The 15,645-nt window shown below is 44.7% G+C and overlaps 1 protein-coding gene across 1 annotated transcript in view; it reads right to left on the bottom strand.

Moving 5' to 3' along the window:
* Positions 1-9,799, bottom strand: part of LOC149363408 (uncharacterized) — a 37,529-nt gene extending 27,730 nt beyond the window's left edge. Inside the window, exons 1-2 of the mRNA XM_089568524.1 lie at positions 9,791-9,799; positions 8,529-8,866 (exon numbers count right to left, since the gene is read on the bottom strand). Of these exons, the coding sequence (XP_089424650.1) occupies positions 8,529-8,866; positions 9,791-9,799 (347 nt within the window). The remainder of the gene's footprint in view (positions 1-8,528; positions 8,867-9,790) is intronic.
* Between the last annotated feature and the right edge of the window lie 5,846 nt (positions 9,800-15,645).

Raw genomic sequence — 15,645 nt, 5'->3', positions numbered from 1 at the left:
TCTGTTGTAGTTTGTATGGATTTATCTTTATAACAAGATGGATTTAAATCTGATTTTTCTAAACTTTTCTTGATACCCGTAACACCAGGAAATTTTCACATCAACGTAGAACGGGGTGGAGTATTGAAAATATGAGGAATAACGAATAAACCCAATGTCCTGGTTCGCGAGATCGCGTAATCGGAATCGACTATTCAGCCAGGCAGCACAGTTCCTGCTTGTTGCCTTTGCTTGAGGCAAAAGCATCGAATGCGCTGCGCTATCGAGTACATGCAAACGGCATTATTTTTGCGATCAGTTTTCTGATTTTTATTAAATTCTGTCATTTAAAATACACTGACACTATGCAGAAATCCCAGTGCTGTTTCTTAGCTGTTCTTTATATATAGCTTAGCCTCCGAAATTCCGTTGACAATTCCATGGCGCCTTTTCCAGCAGCTCTGTGTATTTTCACAGGCTCACAGTTTAAGCACTCTTTTGGGAGCGCAATGCTAAGGGAATTGCGATGAGACGGCACGGATGTAATAAGTTGAGCTCAAGTAACAACACTGAAAGACATCTGAACAGCAAGTTTCGCTGAATGCAATTCAGATATGTTACCTAATGAAAAGCCTTATTGAAGTTCTACGAGGGAGTGCAGTGTCGAAGGCTACAACGTGGAAGCAGAATTAAGTTGCACGTAAAACAGATAGACGAAATAAAAGTACTCCAAATACAGCAGGCGCAGTGTCAATGCTTTCATGCTTCAGCATATACCTGTGATAATGTGAAAACAATGTCTGTGAGAATGAGAGGCTTTTCATGGCGGAGGGTCTCCAAAGGGCACCTTGACCAAAGTTGTTCTTGGCTGCTTGGACATTTAATATCAGGACAGCAGCTACACTTAATCGTAAAAAGCGTGCATATTGTCAAAGAATAACGAAACCTAACGAGGGATAATTGAGGCCAATGAGACTATAGCCCGATATCTGTCGGTTTGCCTTTCGCATTTGTTCTTCAGAAGCTCTTTTCTTGACCTTATTAGAGACACTGAATGTTCTTAGGGCTAGGGACACTGGTGTTGTGCTGTTTTATGAATTATATTTTTTGTTACGTTTTTTTTTTCAGCTTTTGGTGTTGGTTCAATTAATCGTATTTCTATCTTAATGCGACGCATATATATAAAAATGGCTGTGGTTTGACCAATGGCCATTGAGAGTAGAACTGCGGAAGCAATGGCGCCGCAATCGCAGCGGAAGCGGCACCTCTGAGTCATCCGCGTAGTGACTCAGAGGTCATAGCGCCGCTGCTGTGCTCCGTGTGACGTCACTCCTCCTGGGGAGTGCACTGCTGGCGCAGTGTTGACGGCACCTCGGAGTCACTCGCGCAGGAGCCGGCGGAGGCTCCGTGCTGCTTTGACTTCACTTGCTCCTAGCGCATGCGCAGTTGGGGCTCTCCGGGGCTCCGCGAAATCGCTCATCCCTAGCGTAGTGTTGCTTCCGCAAGAAAATAGACATTACATTTGGCAAGGTGTGCGTGCTTCGTGGTCTGCTTGCTCTAACCCTCGGCACGCAAACATTTCTCATTTCGTTGATATGAAGTTCCTGCTGTACTAGTAAGGGACTGTAGGACCTGCACTAAAAATTTCTCACGCAAGAACATAAATGGAGAAAAAAGAAGTAAAATCAGATTCATCAATTCTTTAATGTTCAGCGGTTGTAATATCGTTAATCCTGACCACCTACATCTTTTACTATCACGAAGAAAAACAATGCACGAGAGTGGCCTATAGCGTTTTGTGTTTTCAATTTACTTCACATTTCGCTGAACATGAGAAGGAAGCAGCTACCATTGGAGGAATTTTTTTTTTTACGTGCAAGTGATTGGTTGTTGCAGAGTGGTTTATGAAAGATTTGATAAATGCACACTAGTGGTGAGCACTTCTTGACTCCGTCGGAAGCGTATTCACGCTATACATGTTACAATGGTAGCCTAACAAGCATATTCATTTTTCAGGAGTCTCTGTCTCGCTAGACTAGCGGTCTGCAAAGAGAAATAGCAGCAGCTTGCCTTTTGCAAGTGTTTGTAAATTTTTGGGAATGAAATTTTTAAAGTCAAATATTACAACTAGCATTTGAGCAGCGCGTTATATGTTATACAGTGTCGATTAATAAAATAAGCTATCAAAACTGCATACGTCGATCGGACCCTTTAATTTGAGAATAAAATGGCTGTAGATATAGATGTTAAGGCCGTGTAGGTTTAAACATCACCGACTGCATATTTTCGGTATGCAGGTAAAAAAAATGAGGAAATAGCAATATACGCATTCTATCACCGTTAGTTTATTGTACAGGATAAAGCTTGCAAGGTGATCAACGTAGCTCATCGAATTTTGCTGCATGCTCTTATCTGGACGACAGATACCTTGTGCAGTTGATTTTGAGGTCTACTTTTTTTTGAGCCGAAGAATTTTGGCAGCGCATGCTGCCAGGGATTTTTTGTTGAAAACTACAGCCAATTTTTCACAGGTAAGCTGAATGGAAGACAACTAATGGCACGCGCCAGAAGCAAGAAGTGGGTGTCGAACACCTTCTTTAAAGCAACTTAAGCATACATATTCCGCTAAGAAGGCGCTGGGAGACGTTTTGTTGAGGAAAAACAAGAAATTATAGACTGGTGATGTACTGCAGACCGGGAAATGTCATTTTTAAATGTTTCATTCCTTGCTGAGCGATAACCCGCGCTGGTGTATAAGCTGCACTCAAAACAAATGCATTTTGGTGGTCTGTGAAGCCTTTACCAATCGTTTAAATCATGGAAAGATAGATTTTAGCAGCTGGTTAGTTCGAAAAATTAAACAACTAGACACTCAAGTACAGCGACAAAACAATAAAGCATCTGCTGAATATGTCTCCACCTTCGCGGATATTTCTAAAAGGTATGCGCAGTTAAACTGACGTCCCAGCATTCGGAAGGTGACGAGTTGATACCTAGAAGGGAACATCAGCAAGCATGTGGGCAGAGTGGAATCTCTAGATACGTAAAAAGGCAATACACTGCGTCCTAACGACTTTCAATAATAACAGCTCTTTCTCAATTTTTTTCCTCCTCTTGGCAAAGTAAAGTATCAGGTGTGATGTTTATTAATGATGATGAAAGAAAGTGTTCATTACTGTTTAGGTAGAAGTATGCCAGTTTTTATTCAGATTGCGATTAAGACTCACTTGCATGAAAGACGACCGGAAACATTATGCGGCGCTGATGTTATCGCTGATGCCATTGGTGGTTCGGAAAAGAAGTAATCGGAAACCGTGGAATAATGGGTACCGCATGAAGACATCGGAAGCGTTGCTAGTGTGTTGCAGTATTTGAACTACTCTATGATGAATAATTGCATCCTGATTCGGCACATAATTATTTCTCGGAAAACTGTGTAGTTGTTAAAAAAATATCAGAAGTATGAAATGTCTGCTACTTAACTACGCCTTTGCCTTATGACGAACTCTTTGTACGAGAGACATTCACGTGTAGATAAAAGATGAATAATGAATGTTCACATTAGTCGGCCTACCTACGGCCTCCAAATATTACTATTCAGACACTGTTGGACTGCGCCTGTGCTACTAAAATTAGAGAATGACCAATGCTTGGAACCGGCGGGGGTTGTGAACGAAAGAAGCCGGTATCAGTACCTAAGCGGCACGGACTTAAATCCATCCCCAGTTCCGTCTGTATAGCACCATCCTTGACAACTTGTGCGTACTAATAGGCCACCGATGCTGCCCCTAACGTACACAGGAAGTCTTGCTGTGTACCTCCAGACTTGCTGGCAATATAGAAATGCAGGTGCAGGTAAAAAGTGCCTTTTAACCTTTCTTAACTGCAGGTGCTAATCATTTCTCCTTGTGAAAATGGTTCATAAAACCAGCGCTCAAATGAAAGTCGAGAGTAAACAGCAAGTAAATTTGAAAATTATTGAAAAAAAAAAACAGGGCAAGTTTCTTCAATGATATTTATTTATTTATTTATTGGAAATACCTGCAGCGCCCGTAGGCATTATTGCAGGGGGGATGAGAATACATAACAGAAGAATAGGCCAGAAAAAAAAGAGAAAGAAAAAAAGCAATACAACAAGGCATGACACAGGAAGTACAAAATGAATGAAATATGAAACAACAACAAGACATGACGAAAAAAAAATAAAAAAGAAAGGAAAAAAGAAAGCCAACTGCGCACTCATACATCCGACAGCAACGCGCGGAACATGAAAGAACGGAAATATTTATCCAGTAACGGCATGACAGAGAGATATAACTTGCCACTTTTCTTTCGTATAAAACAGCTAATACTGAAGGAACGAAAATGCCTTTAGAAATTTAAGCACTTTCAGTACTGTCGGTGTGTCCGAAGCGTCTTTCTTCTTCCCGTAATGCTGGTAGGTTTCCTATTCACTTGACCACATTAGTAGTGCAATTAAGGTAAGTTACGTTTACTGCTTGCACTTAGGCTTTAGCACTTATGACATCGGGTGCTGCTAACAGCAACGGCCGACTGCAGCAAAATTTTTCGCCCCTTAAAAAGACGTTTTTCTTGTATTATATCAGCAGAGTAAAAACGATAAATAGTATTCATAGCAGGAGTGGATGTGTCACGAATCGCTCGCGAAAATTGCTGTTTTTGAAAATTAAGGTCGAGAAAGGGCCGCTATTACTAAATGCCGGAAATAAAGCGAAAACGGACCACTCGGCCCAAGGAAGTGCTACTCGGCAACGTTGCGGCGGGGTTTCGAAAGCTCACGGCTGTCCGAACCACAGTGAGCGGGCACGCATTTCAAGCCTTTAATGTTAGAGACGAGAACGCTGATCGCAAGATGTTCCAGCGCTGTGAACAAACTCATGCTAGCGGCGATCAGATTTTGTTTCAGAGCGCCTGTTTTCGTGTCACCGAGGAGATATATCGCTGCTAGAGCAGCTTTAGCAAAAACTCTCTTGTTGGACCGGAATCGCGACAACCATTGCGGACTTCCTATTGAATTTGACCAATCGAGGCAAGGATCTCAGAAGACCGTTACGTAGAAGAAAACAGATAGCTATATCGTATCGCTGTTTGCCGTACTTCGGAAACATATGCGGCCCGAGGGTTCATGGCCCCGACGGCAACACAGCGTTTTGGCATGATAATCTGGTCTAAAATATCGATACACTTTCAAATACAGCGCCGTGGTGGCTCAGTTGTTAGGGTGCTCGGCTGCTGGCCCGAAAAACGCGGGTTCGATCCCGGCCACGGCGGCTGAATTTCTATGGAGGCGAAATTCTAGACGCCCGTGTACTGTGCGATGTCAGGGCACGTTAAAGAACCCCACGCGGTCGAAATTTCCGGAGCCCTTCACTACGGCGTCTCGCTTAGCCTGAGTCTCTTTGGGACGTTAAGCCCCATAAACAAAAACACTTTCACATGCTACCACAGTACGACTGCGAAGCCACATTTGAGCAGCCAACCCTTCAACCACGCCGTTTGTAATCCATTAATTTCTAGTTGGTACATCTTGGCTAAGCTTCTCGCTCGTAAATAGCAGTGTCATGTCCAGTAATTTCGCTAAAAGCGCGATAACCCCGGCCCTAGGTGCACGCGTCGTCTGCTCTAAAGCGTCTTAAACGCACAGTACACGAACCTCTAGAAATTGTGCCAAAGCACAAATTCATTTGGCCTTTGAGAAGACTTTGTCCTTAAATATTGTGGTGAAGGAAATGTGGCTCACAGATAACGAATGTGAAGTCTGCCGCGGTGGCTCACGGCTTATGGCACCCGGCTGCTGACCCGAAAGACGAGGGTTCTATCCCGGTTGCGGCGGTGGCATTTCGATAATAGAGGCCCATATACTGTGCGACGTCAGGGCACTTTAAAGAACCCTGATAGATCAGAATTTGTAGAGTTTTCCAATACGACGTCCGTTATAGCCTGAGTCGCTTTGCGACGTTAAACCCCAATAAACCAAACAAAACGAAAGTAAGCCAGCTCTCGCACCTCTCGCATATCAAAAAGCGGACTCAGGATGTGCGGTTTATCGTTACACATTATGGTGGCGGCGGCTAATCTATTAACAGTAGAAGTAGGCTTCGTTCCGGCCGTATAAGCGTCAGAAAAAATCTTAGTACAAAGCATGCGGGCCCATGGCTCAATGGACGAATGTTAAGAGCATCCCTCTTACGAGATGTTGGCGGGTAACACGAGGCTTGGCATTTGTTTTATTTTAATCGAATATTTGAGGGTTCGATGAAAGAATTTTGTAAGTGCTATGAAATGTGAGTTCTGTACAAGAAAGGCTACTGAGCTTTCGTGCCACGTACAAGCCATCAACATGAAGCCAATGATTTAAAAATAAAATTTTAAAGTTCAGATTCTCGCGCCTCGCTTCGCGGCTACGTCCGGTGCCGACATCTCGCGCCGATTCCGCCATTTAAGATCGTAAGGCACGTGTGGCGTCAGCGGTAAGGCGCTGGCGTACGCTCTCCAAAAACCGCAACGATCACGGAAGACGATGCAGACGGGGGCGCGTCTCCCTGCTGTTCTCTCTTATATTGTTAGCCATTGCAAGGAAGCCGGCGATAAACAAAATAAGGGAACAACCGAGCCGTGCTGGCTGAGTGAAGCTTTCCTGGGCGGAGTCTGGTCCTTGTCTGTAATATACACTTTTCTCTCGCTCGCTGAGGTGGGGAAAACGCGGAGGCCGTTTCAAATCACCGATATCTCGGTTGCTGTATATGCTCAATCAATCGAGAATTTTTGCTGGAAGGTGATAGGCGCTTAAAAATTTATCAGTATTTCGGGTTTGATCATCCTGGGTAGACACCGTTTCAATAGCCTATAAAACGTAAATGCTAGTATAATGGTCGAAGCTTGGTAAAGTTCGTTCATGCTAAAAGATATCGGAATGCGGCTTTATCACTCGGTTTGTGGAGACAGATGGCACCACACTTGTCTGGAATGTTTGCAGCCCTCCGCAGCTACTTATAAGTTGCTCGTGATTGTTAAAGGTTTAGAGGTTAGATGCTCGCAAGCTTTATATTCAGTCCAGCCGAGGGTGGCGGTGACTTCGTTTTTCAACGACCGCCGAGTTTTTCTCTTGTTTGCGTGCGCAATTCCCCCAATAAACAGTTCGTTTCAATGACACCTCAGCCTGCTTAACTATTGTCCCCGGCGTTGTAGCCTCCACATGGGAATAAAGTAGTTCACCCTTATCAAATTCTATTACAGTTCTCTTTACACCACACCATTTTGCATCCTGAACCTCTACCTTTACGTCACCACCTCGCACTTAGGCTACCCAATCTCCCAACTATTTCTTTCTAGCGGTGACCGTAGATGTGTTCACCTTATGCCTTCGCTATCCCTGAACCATGCGGCCCCAGGGATAATGATGAAACCTGCGTTGACATCTTTTTTAGATATTGCCACATTTTAGCGAAAGATGTTCAGTTATTTCCTTATATTTACCGCACACCGCATATGAGGCAGCAGCCGGTGCTGAGCTTCGCACTGGCATTCAAGAGAATGGACGATGTCGCTGCTATAGCTTTCCGATATCTCGCTACTAGTTCACGTTTTGCTGATCTAGGAAGAAAGTAAAGGATTTAGCATTGCGCCGTCTTGTCCCCTTCGATGTTGTGGTCTTTGCCGCCTGCCGAAATGATGTATAATGAAATGACAGTGTTTCGATGTGCGGCGTGAAAACAATGTTTATTTGTAACACATAAATTGCACCAATTTAGGCAGAAAACCGATGCTTTCACCGTAGGCTCTTAGACAGGGTCAGTGGCATCCGGGTCGATGATTCATTTTGAAAGGATCGCAGGAAGCGCCACCTCTGTAGAAACATACAAGAAAAACACAAAATTGCTGAGCATTTCATGTGAACGCCTTGTACTCACTAAAAAGATGCATCCTTATGACAAGAATTTAACATGCATTCCTTGTACAGACCAAGAAGGTGCATCCTTATGACAAGTATTTAACGTGCAAATAATGCCTCTAAACAAATGATGGGAAGGTCAGACATTTGATGTGACAATTCTGCGAAAACACTTTGTATATTCACTAGATAATTTTTTTTATTTTTTTTTATATTCTACTGAGTGCTTTTACTCGAAGCCGATTCTTTTGCATGTGGCAGAAGATTTTGTGGAGGCTGAAGGCGGGATGAGTTGATTCGATGGTGGTTGTGTGTGTGCGAGCAGCCTTCCAGCTTTGGTGGTCAACGGTGCGGAGTTGACGGGAGGGCAGCGATTCTGGAGGGCAGCTGCCTTTCCCATTGTGTCTTTGTTCGATTTCGCATTGGCTTTGTTGTTCCGTTGCTGCGTGAGGTTCTAGTGGGCGGAGTCCTTTTGAGGGTGGAGGTAGATGATTGGGGTGGTGGTTGGCGCTTGAAGGTGGGCGGGGTTGGGGCGGTAGGTGTAAGAACAAAATATAACGATATGCGCTGAACAAAAGTGGACTTACATTTCACGTGTGGCCGGACGTAGGTGTAGGTCCCCAGTCCGTAGCCGTACCTGAGTCCGTACGGGGCCAGGCCGGTCACGTAGTGGTAGCCCAGCGGGTGGCCCGGATAGTATCCGTAGCTGTAAGCGGGAAAATGGCGAACGACGCCAGGCACATAGGTGGGCACAGAGGAGTGGACAGTGTGCACGGTGGTTTCAGCGGGCGTGTAGGTGGACACCTTGGCCACAGTGTGCGGGACTCCCGGACGCACGGACTCGTAGCTGACCACTCGGCTGGCCTTGGACACGGCAGGAGTGTGGTGGTAGGTGGTGGACACAGCAGGGACCACCGATGCCACTGGGACCAGGTCGGCGAATGCCGTGCCGGCCAGGGCCACGACGAAGCACAGCTGGAAAAGGCCCGGTGGCGAAAAACAATTAGGAACACAACGGAGACCTTCACGAATAGGTTGGGAGAAAAATGAGGCTAACAATACACCTTGCGAGCTGTCTGCAGGCAACCTGGTTCATTTTTAGCAAGCTTAGCAAGCTTAGCAAAAACAACAAGCAGTGCTTGACTACGCCACTTGCCTGCGTTTAAGGCATAGCTTCGAAGCGACGCGGGGCGTGTACCAGCGAACTGGATAACTGGGCTGCGTCAGGAGCACTCCGGCAAAAAACGCTATCAGCCACGCGTGTGTACCTCCCTCTTATAGAAAGGTGTTCTCGGTTTCTCGTCACCAAAGCGGCTAACGGCGGTAGCTTTCAGGGGCGCAGTGGAAAGGCTGGAGCACCACCTTAACATCGAAGGTTACCTACAGCTTGCCGGAAGTCTGGACATCTGTGCCTCTCTTAGGAGGAATCACAGTCTTGTGAAACGAAATGACGTGCTGCGCAAGTTGTGTTTGATCTTTGTACTTGGCAGGCCGGCACGTGCGGGCGCTGGCGAATGAAAAAATTCGTACATATATAAGCAGCATTTGAAGAAGTTCCTGCTAAACGAACTAGAATTTTTGTTTGGAAACTTACTGCTCTTGCTGCAGGGTGGAAGCAGCTCATACAGGTGAGCACAAAGACAATAGAATCGACAGCGCCGGTGGTGTATACCAACCTGCACGAATTTATTAAAGATGCCATGTTTTGATTTGCTTGCTCACGATGCAGGTGTCAACGCGGGATGCAAAATGTTGCAGGAAAATGTACTTGTGATGCCTGTTTTTGAAAAAAACTGTTGCTGATTAGAGTGCTAACGTTTTCCACAGTAACACTGACAGCTCCATGCATGCAAGACTAAATGTTACGCTGCACGATGACATGACCAAAGCAGAACTTACAGCGATCATAGTGGTTCTTGGAGGATCTGAGGGGGCTCGCAGAAGGAGGTTTGGTGCGTTGGGGCTCCTGCGATTCCTTTTATAACACACCGGTCTCGTGCTTAAATGCAGGGTTAGGGGCACGAAGCGTGGGAACGGACTGACAAGGAGCAAATGAGTTTTATAATGAATAAAACATTGAGAATAATGTTTGTTAATTTAGACTCTTTATGAAGAAAATGCGTTGAAGAATTGGAGAAAAAAAAACTGACGAGAATCAAGCGTAATAATTCCTCCGGTAAGACTGGAATAGATTAGCCAAATCTTTGAAAATGCGGCTGAAAACTCGCAGAATGCGAAGAGTTCAAGTAAGATTTTCGCATAATGAAAGCCAAAGAAACCAATAAACACAATGTACCATCCACTGTTTGGCCACTGCTGACGGCTAGCCTGAGTAGACGAATTAAAGCAGACACCTAAATGTGACCAGCCCTGTTTCATACTCCCCCACTTTCCCTGCGATAGACTGCCGGCGTCTGAGCACGTAGAAAGACGGGCCAGTGGCCCCTGACTTGATATCGGGAGTCCGGTATACCACTTGCTCTGAATGCGTGATGAGTTTGGACGTCAGCCGGTCAGTGCGTCCTCAGGACTGCACTATTAACGTGTCCCTTATCGTCTCCTTTTCCTTTCTTTATTGCCGTACTTAGACTAATTATAGCTTTCGGTTGCAGGAATTTTCCATTCCGGGGAGTCTTGCGGCATGAGTCGCTGGCACGCAGCAAGATGTTTCACGTGTACCGCTCTGTGGGTTTCCTTCGGAAGACGTGAACGAATGCGTTGGACGAATTACTTTTGTGATGAATAGACCGGCAAGCACTGGGCAGGAAGCTGCCACTGCCGGGCAAGATCTGGTGTTTTACGGTATTGCGATAATAATTACGACTTCTGAGGTTAATTATCTGTGATAAACAATTTACACCTCTTTGAACTTGCCGAGGTGAACATAAATTGCGTTTTCCCGAATGCAGCTTTACGGCCAGAAGGCGAGTGAAAAACATGCAGCATACTTGTTAATCTGTGCACCGAAAGCGCTAGCGCCGGGTGTCACAGAGTAGGCTCAAAATGAACGCTAAATACAAAAGCACAAGATACGCACATACGAAAAAAAAAGGTGCGTGCACGCTTAAAAAATTATCTTCAGGTCATTGTTACTTCAGGCGGCATTTTGGCGGCATGTTCAACGACGACAACCAAGGCTTCAATATGCGGTCTATGGTGCATACTCCACTGGGAGGCTCCGGATTAGTTTTGACCTCTTTGAATGCTTGTGGTGCACCGAAATATTCGCGAAATATTGCCACCGTTTGAATGCGGTGCTAAGCTAAGCACCACAGCTGCTTGGGCAGAGCGACGAATGGACGGAATGGGCTGCTACAAAGAGTGGCCAGTGTTTTTCAGCTGCCCCGCTGCATGATTTGTTCTTTCTAACCTTTAAGAATGTTTTGTGCCAAGAAGGCCGTGTCTTCAAGAAAGTACTCTCCTTGCAGGAAAAAACGCTCCACACCTGTTACTCTCATCTGCAAAGGCGTTGGTGCATCCAAGGGACAACCGTGCGGGGAATGAAGCCATGGTCTCTCACACCGAGCTTCGGAAGAACCAACAGGACGACGATCAGGCCAGTGCAAGGTGTACAGTGAACGGGGGCGACTCAACGGTCGTGGTCAGCGTGGAGGTTGTGACCGAAATGGCTGACTTTGAAAACGAGAAACGTAAGCTGGTAAGCCATCGCAAGCAGCGTACTGTCGGCGTGCCGGTGGTCATATCGCCATTGCAATGTGGAATTGGCTTAGAAAAGTTAAACCCCATCACAATGTTCGAGGCTTAAAAACATCTGCTTAGCTCAGCCCCATTATGTAGCGCGTTCACATCTCAATGCGCGCTTCCCCTGGATCCACCGTAATGAGTGTCCATACGCTCCTGCTTCGCTGTAAGATCTGTGACATATTCAAGAAAACTTTGCGCAGAATAACACAAGACGGAAGGGAGAAACACGCACGCACACACGTTGCGCTCGTGTGTGTGTACGTGTTTCTCCCTTCCGTCTTGTGTTATTCTGCGCAAAGTTTTCTTGAATATGTCGCTACATCAACTGGCCCAACGTTCTGCTCTACTAAGTTTCATTTCTTCTCCATTAGGCACTTTTCTGTGTATTGTGCTCGTGTGTCTGTACGTGTTTCTTCCTTTGGTATTGTATTATTCTGCGCAAAGTTTTCTTGAATATGTCGCTACACCAACTGGCCCAACGTTCTGCTCTAAGTTTCATTTCTTCTCCATTGGGCACTTTTCTGTGTATTGTGCTCGTGTGTCTGTACGTGTTTCACCCTTTGGTATTGTGTTATTCTGCGCAAAGTTTTCTTGAATATGTCGCTACATCAGCTGGCCCAACGTTCAGCTCTACTAAGTTTCATTTCTTCTCCATTGGGCACTTTTCTGTGTATTGTGCTCGTGTGTCTGTACGTGTTTCACCCTTTGGTATTGTGTTATTCTGCGCAAAGTTTTCTTGAATATGTCGCTACATCAGCTGGCCCAACGATCTGCTCTACTAAGTTTCATTTCTTCTCCAATGGGCACTTTTCTGTGTATTGTGCTCGTGTGTCTGTACGTGTTTCTCCCTTTCGTATTGTGTTATTCTGCGCAAAGTTTTCTTGAATATGTCGCTACACCAACTGACCACCCAAAGTTCTGCTCTAAGTTTCATTTCTTCTCCATTGGGCACTTTTCTGTGTATTGTGCTCGTGTGTCTGTACGTGTTTCTCCCTTTCGTCTTGTGTTGTTCTGCGCAAAGTTTTCTTGAATATGTCGCTGCACTAACTGGCCCAACGTTCTGCTGTACTGAGATCTGTGACGTCAGTGTTGAAGCGCAACGGCCTCACATTATACGAAAAACACGTGTACTATTACTTGTGTTCCAGCGTAATGCAGCTAGAAGGACCGCCTTAACTACTTCAAGCCTCAGGGTGCCCTATATGTTCGGTGTATCATGCGCCGCGTTGATTCGACAGCAAAAGAAAAGAATACCCCCGAATTGTGTTTGGTTGACAAGTATTCCAAACCGCAAAGCCCGGAGGAAATCAAACTGGGTTTTGTGAATTATCACACCATAGAGTACAACGAGACGCCTGCATGGTTTCAGGAGCCAATGGTTCGGGCATGTTGCTAAGATCTTGAAAAATGATCTTACGATAAAACCGATGCTATGGCGCGTACGGTTTTAAGCTTGCAAATTGGACTTTGCGCCAAGTGTGGTGTTGACTACCAGCCAGCGACCGTGCAGCCCCTTCCGTGTCAGCGCGCTGCATCGTTGAAAGGTGTTTATGTAAAAGGTGCCTGAAGGAGTCGAGTTTTATGCGTTAGAGTCATTTGTTCCTGTAGCTTCTACAAAGAGTCCACATGTAGCTGAAGTGCAGAAAAATAGCCCCGCATGACTCAGAAAGATTTCCCAGGCTTCACCACCAGCTTCTACTTCATTTAAAAATTACCTGAGTAAGCCCAAACGCACATTCTTTACTGACGTTGTGACGCTGTGTGTCCCGAGAACGAGGCTAAAAACTACATCTCCGAGCTTTTGCGCGTCTTGTTGGCCGCCTTGCATTCCCATATTTCAGTGGAGTCACATAGCTCCATCAAGAGTTTATTCAGGTCATGTTATATTTTTGAGCCTGTGATTATCCTATCGCAGCAAACTCTCTTTCCTTATAATATGGCTAATGTAAATACGCAAGGCCCATCCAACAACTGCAAAGTGCATTTTTTAATGCACTTGAAGGCTGCTGGATAAATTCTGTACGGTTCTGCACTAGGGTCTCAGTGGAACAGGTGAAACTGTACAGTGTCGACATTTAATGTCAACGTTATACAACAAGTTTTTGAGGATTATGAACTTTGGTATACGGCGCAATACGTGAACAAGGTGAAAAAATATAAGAAATTTTTTTTTTAATTGCCGCCACAAGTTTTCGCTGCACTGTAGTTTCTAATTTTGCGCGACAATATCTCATTATCTATAGACCTTATCAACATGACTTTGTTCATTTCGATAAGGATGAGTGTGTAAAACACAATGCATAATTATGACAGCTTTAGCGCACCCTTTCATGAGCTAAAAGGCATTGAAGCAGGCAAAATAAAACGTTACTTGAGTGAAGTGTGACATATTCCAGCGAGAAGAGGGAATTCTTGGAAGAAAAAAATAAGAAGGCGCGTACCACAAAGGCTACATGTCTGCTCTAAAAAATGCCAGGTACCTACGTATGGTTTTTTTTTTTTTTGAATTACCGAAGTTCGAGCCGCCGCGGTGGCTCAGTGGTTATGGTGCTCGGCTGCTGACCCGAAAGACGCGGGTTCGATCCCGGCCGCGGCGGTTGAATTTCTTTGGAGGAGAAATTCTAGAGGCCCGTGTACTGTGTGATGTCAGTGCACGTTAAAGAACCCGGGGTGGTCGAAATTTCCGGAGCCCTCCACTACGGCGTCTCTCATAGCCTTAGTCGCTTTGGGACGTTAAACCCCATAAACCAACCAACCAAACCAACCAACTGAAGTTGGTGAAACCAGCGGAGGGCACAAGTGTAGAACCCCACTTCTTCGCGATCGAAAATTTTGTGTGCTTTGGAAAAATTTTATGGCAAAAACAAATTGCAGAACTCTTTATTCTAGTGGTCAGGCTAGGCATATAAACAAGTCACGCATATTTTACAGGCGGACCAGCACCCCTTTGGTTGATCTTATCTGGAACCACACAATAGTGAACCGAACGAATCGAAACTTTTCTTGAGGAAAAAACTCATTCCTATCTTGGCGATGTCGGAAGGTGTACTGAATAAAAGATCCGCAACTCCTATGTTCCACATAAAAACCTGTTGTGCAAGACACTTTCACTAGCTCTAGTGTCCTATATATACGCTACGAAATTCCGCATGCGTGTACAGCTTAAACGACCTTTCCTTAGACGACATTGAAGTCGTTGCTGTGGCGGACGAATTAGGCGTATTGAAGCTCCTTGTAACATACGCGGAAGAAAGTGACGCTGGATAGGGTTCTAGAGCAGCTTTCAGACTGCTCCCCAACTCTTCGAATTTTCTGCAATGACTTCAGTGTCAAAAATGTTACCTCGGATGACGGAAACACAGACTCTAGTGGACGGCAATCGACAGACATCAAGGAAAATCTGGACCTATGTGTGCTTATGAATGAAGGCTCACCTTTCTTTCTTTCTTTCTTTCTTTCTTTCTTTCTTTCTTTCTTTCTTTCTTTCTTTCTTTCTTTCTTTCTTTCTTTCTTTCTTTCTTTCTTTCTTTCTTTCTTTCTTTCTTTCTTTCTTTCTTTCTTTCTTTCTTTCTTTCTTCTTTCTTCTTCTTTCTTTCTTTCTTTCTTTCTTTCTTTCTTTCTTTCTTTCCTTCTTTCTTTCCTTCTTTCTCTCTTTCTTTCTTTCTTCCTTTCTTTCTTTCTTTCTTTCTTTCCTTCCTTCTTTCCTTCTTCTTCCTTTCTTTCTTTCTTTCTTTCTCTCTTCCTTTCTTTCCTTCTTCCTTTCTTTCTTTCTTTCTTTCTTTCTTTCATTCTTTCCTTCTCTCTTCTTTTCTCTCTGTCTCTCTTTCCTTCTTCCTTTTGTTCTCTCCTTCTCCCTTTCCTTCTTTCTTTCTTTTTTCTCTTTCTTCCTTTTTTTCCCTTTCCTTCCTTCTTCCTTTCTTTCACTCTTTCCATCTTTCTTCCTTTATTCCTTTCCTTCTTTCTTTCTTTCTTTCTTTCTTTCTTTCTTTCCTTCTTTCTTTCTCTCTTCCTTTCTTTCTTTCTTTCTCTCTTCCTTTCTTCCTTTCTTT

This window comes from Amblyomma mixtum, chromosome 2 (genome assembly GCF_055824585.1).
Source record: "Amblyomma mixtum isolate Tamu chromosome 2, ASM5582458v1, whole genome shotgun sequence".
Classification (NCBI taxonomy): Eukaryota; Metazoa; Arthropoda; class Arachnida; order Ixodida; family Ixodidae; genus Amblyomma; species Amblyomma mixtum.
This window is presented reverse-complemented; position numbering and strand designations above follow the sequence as displayed.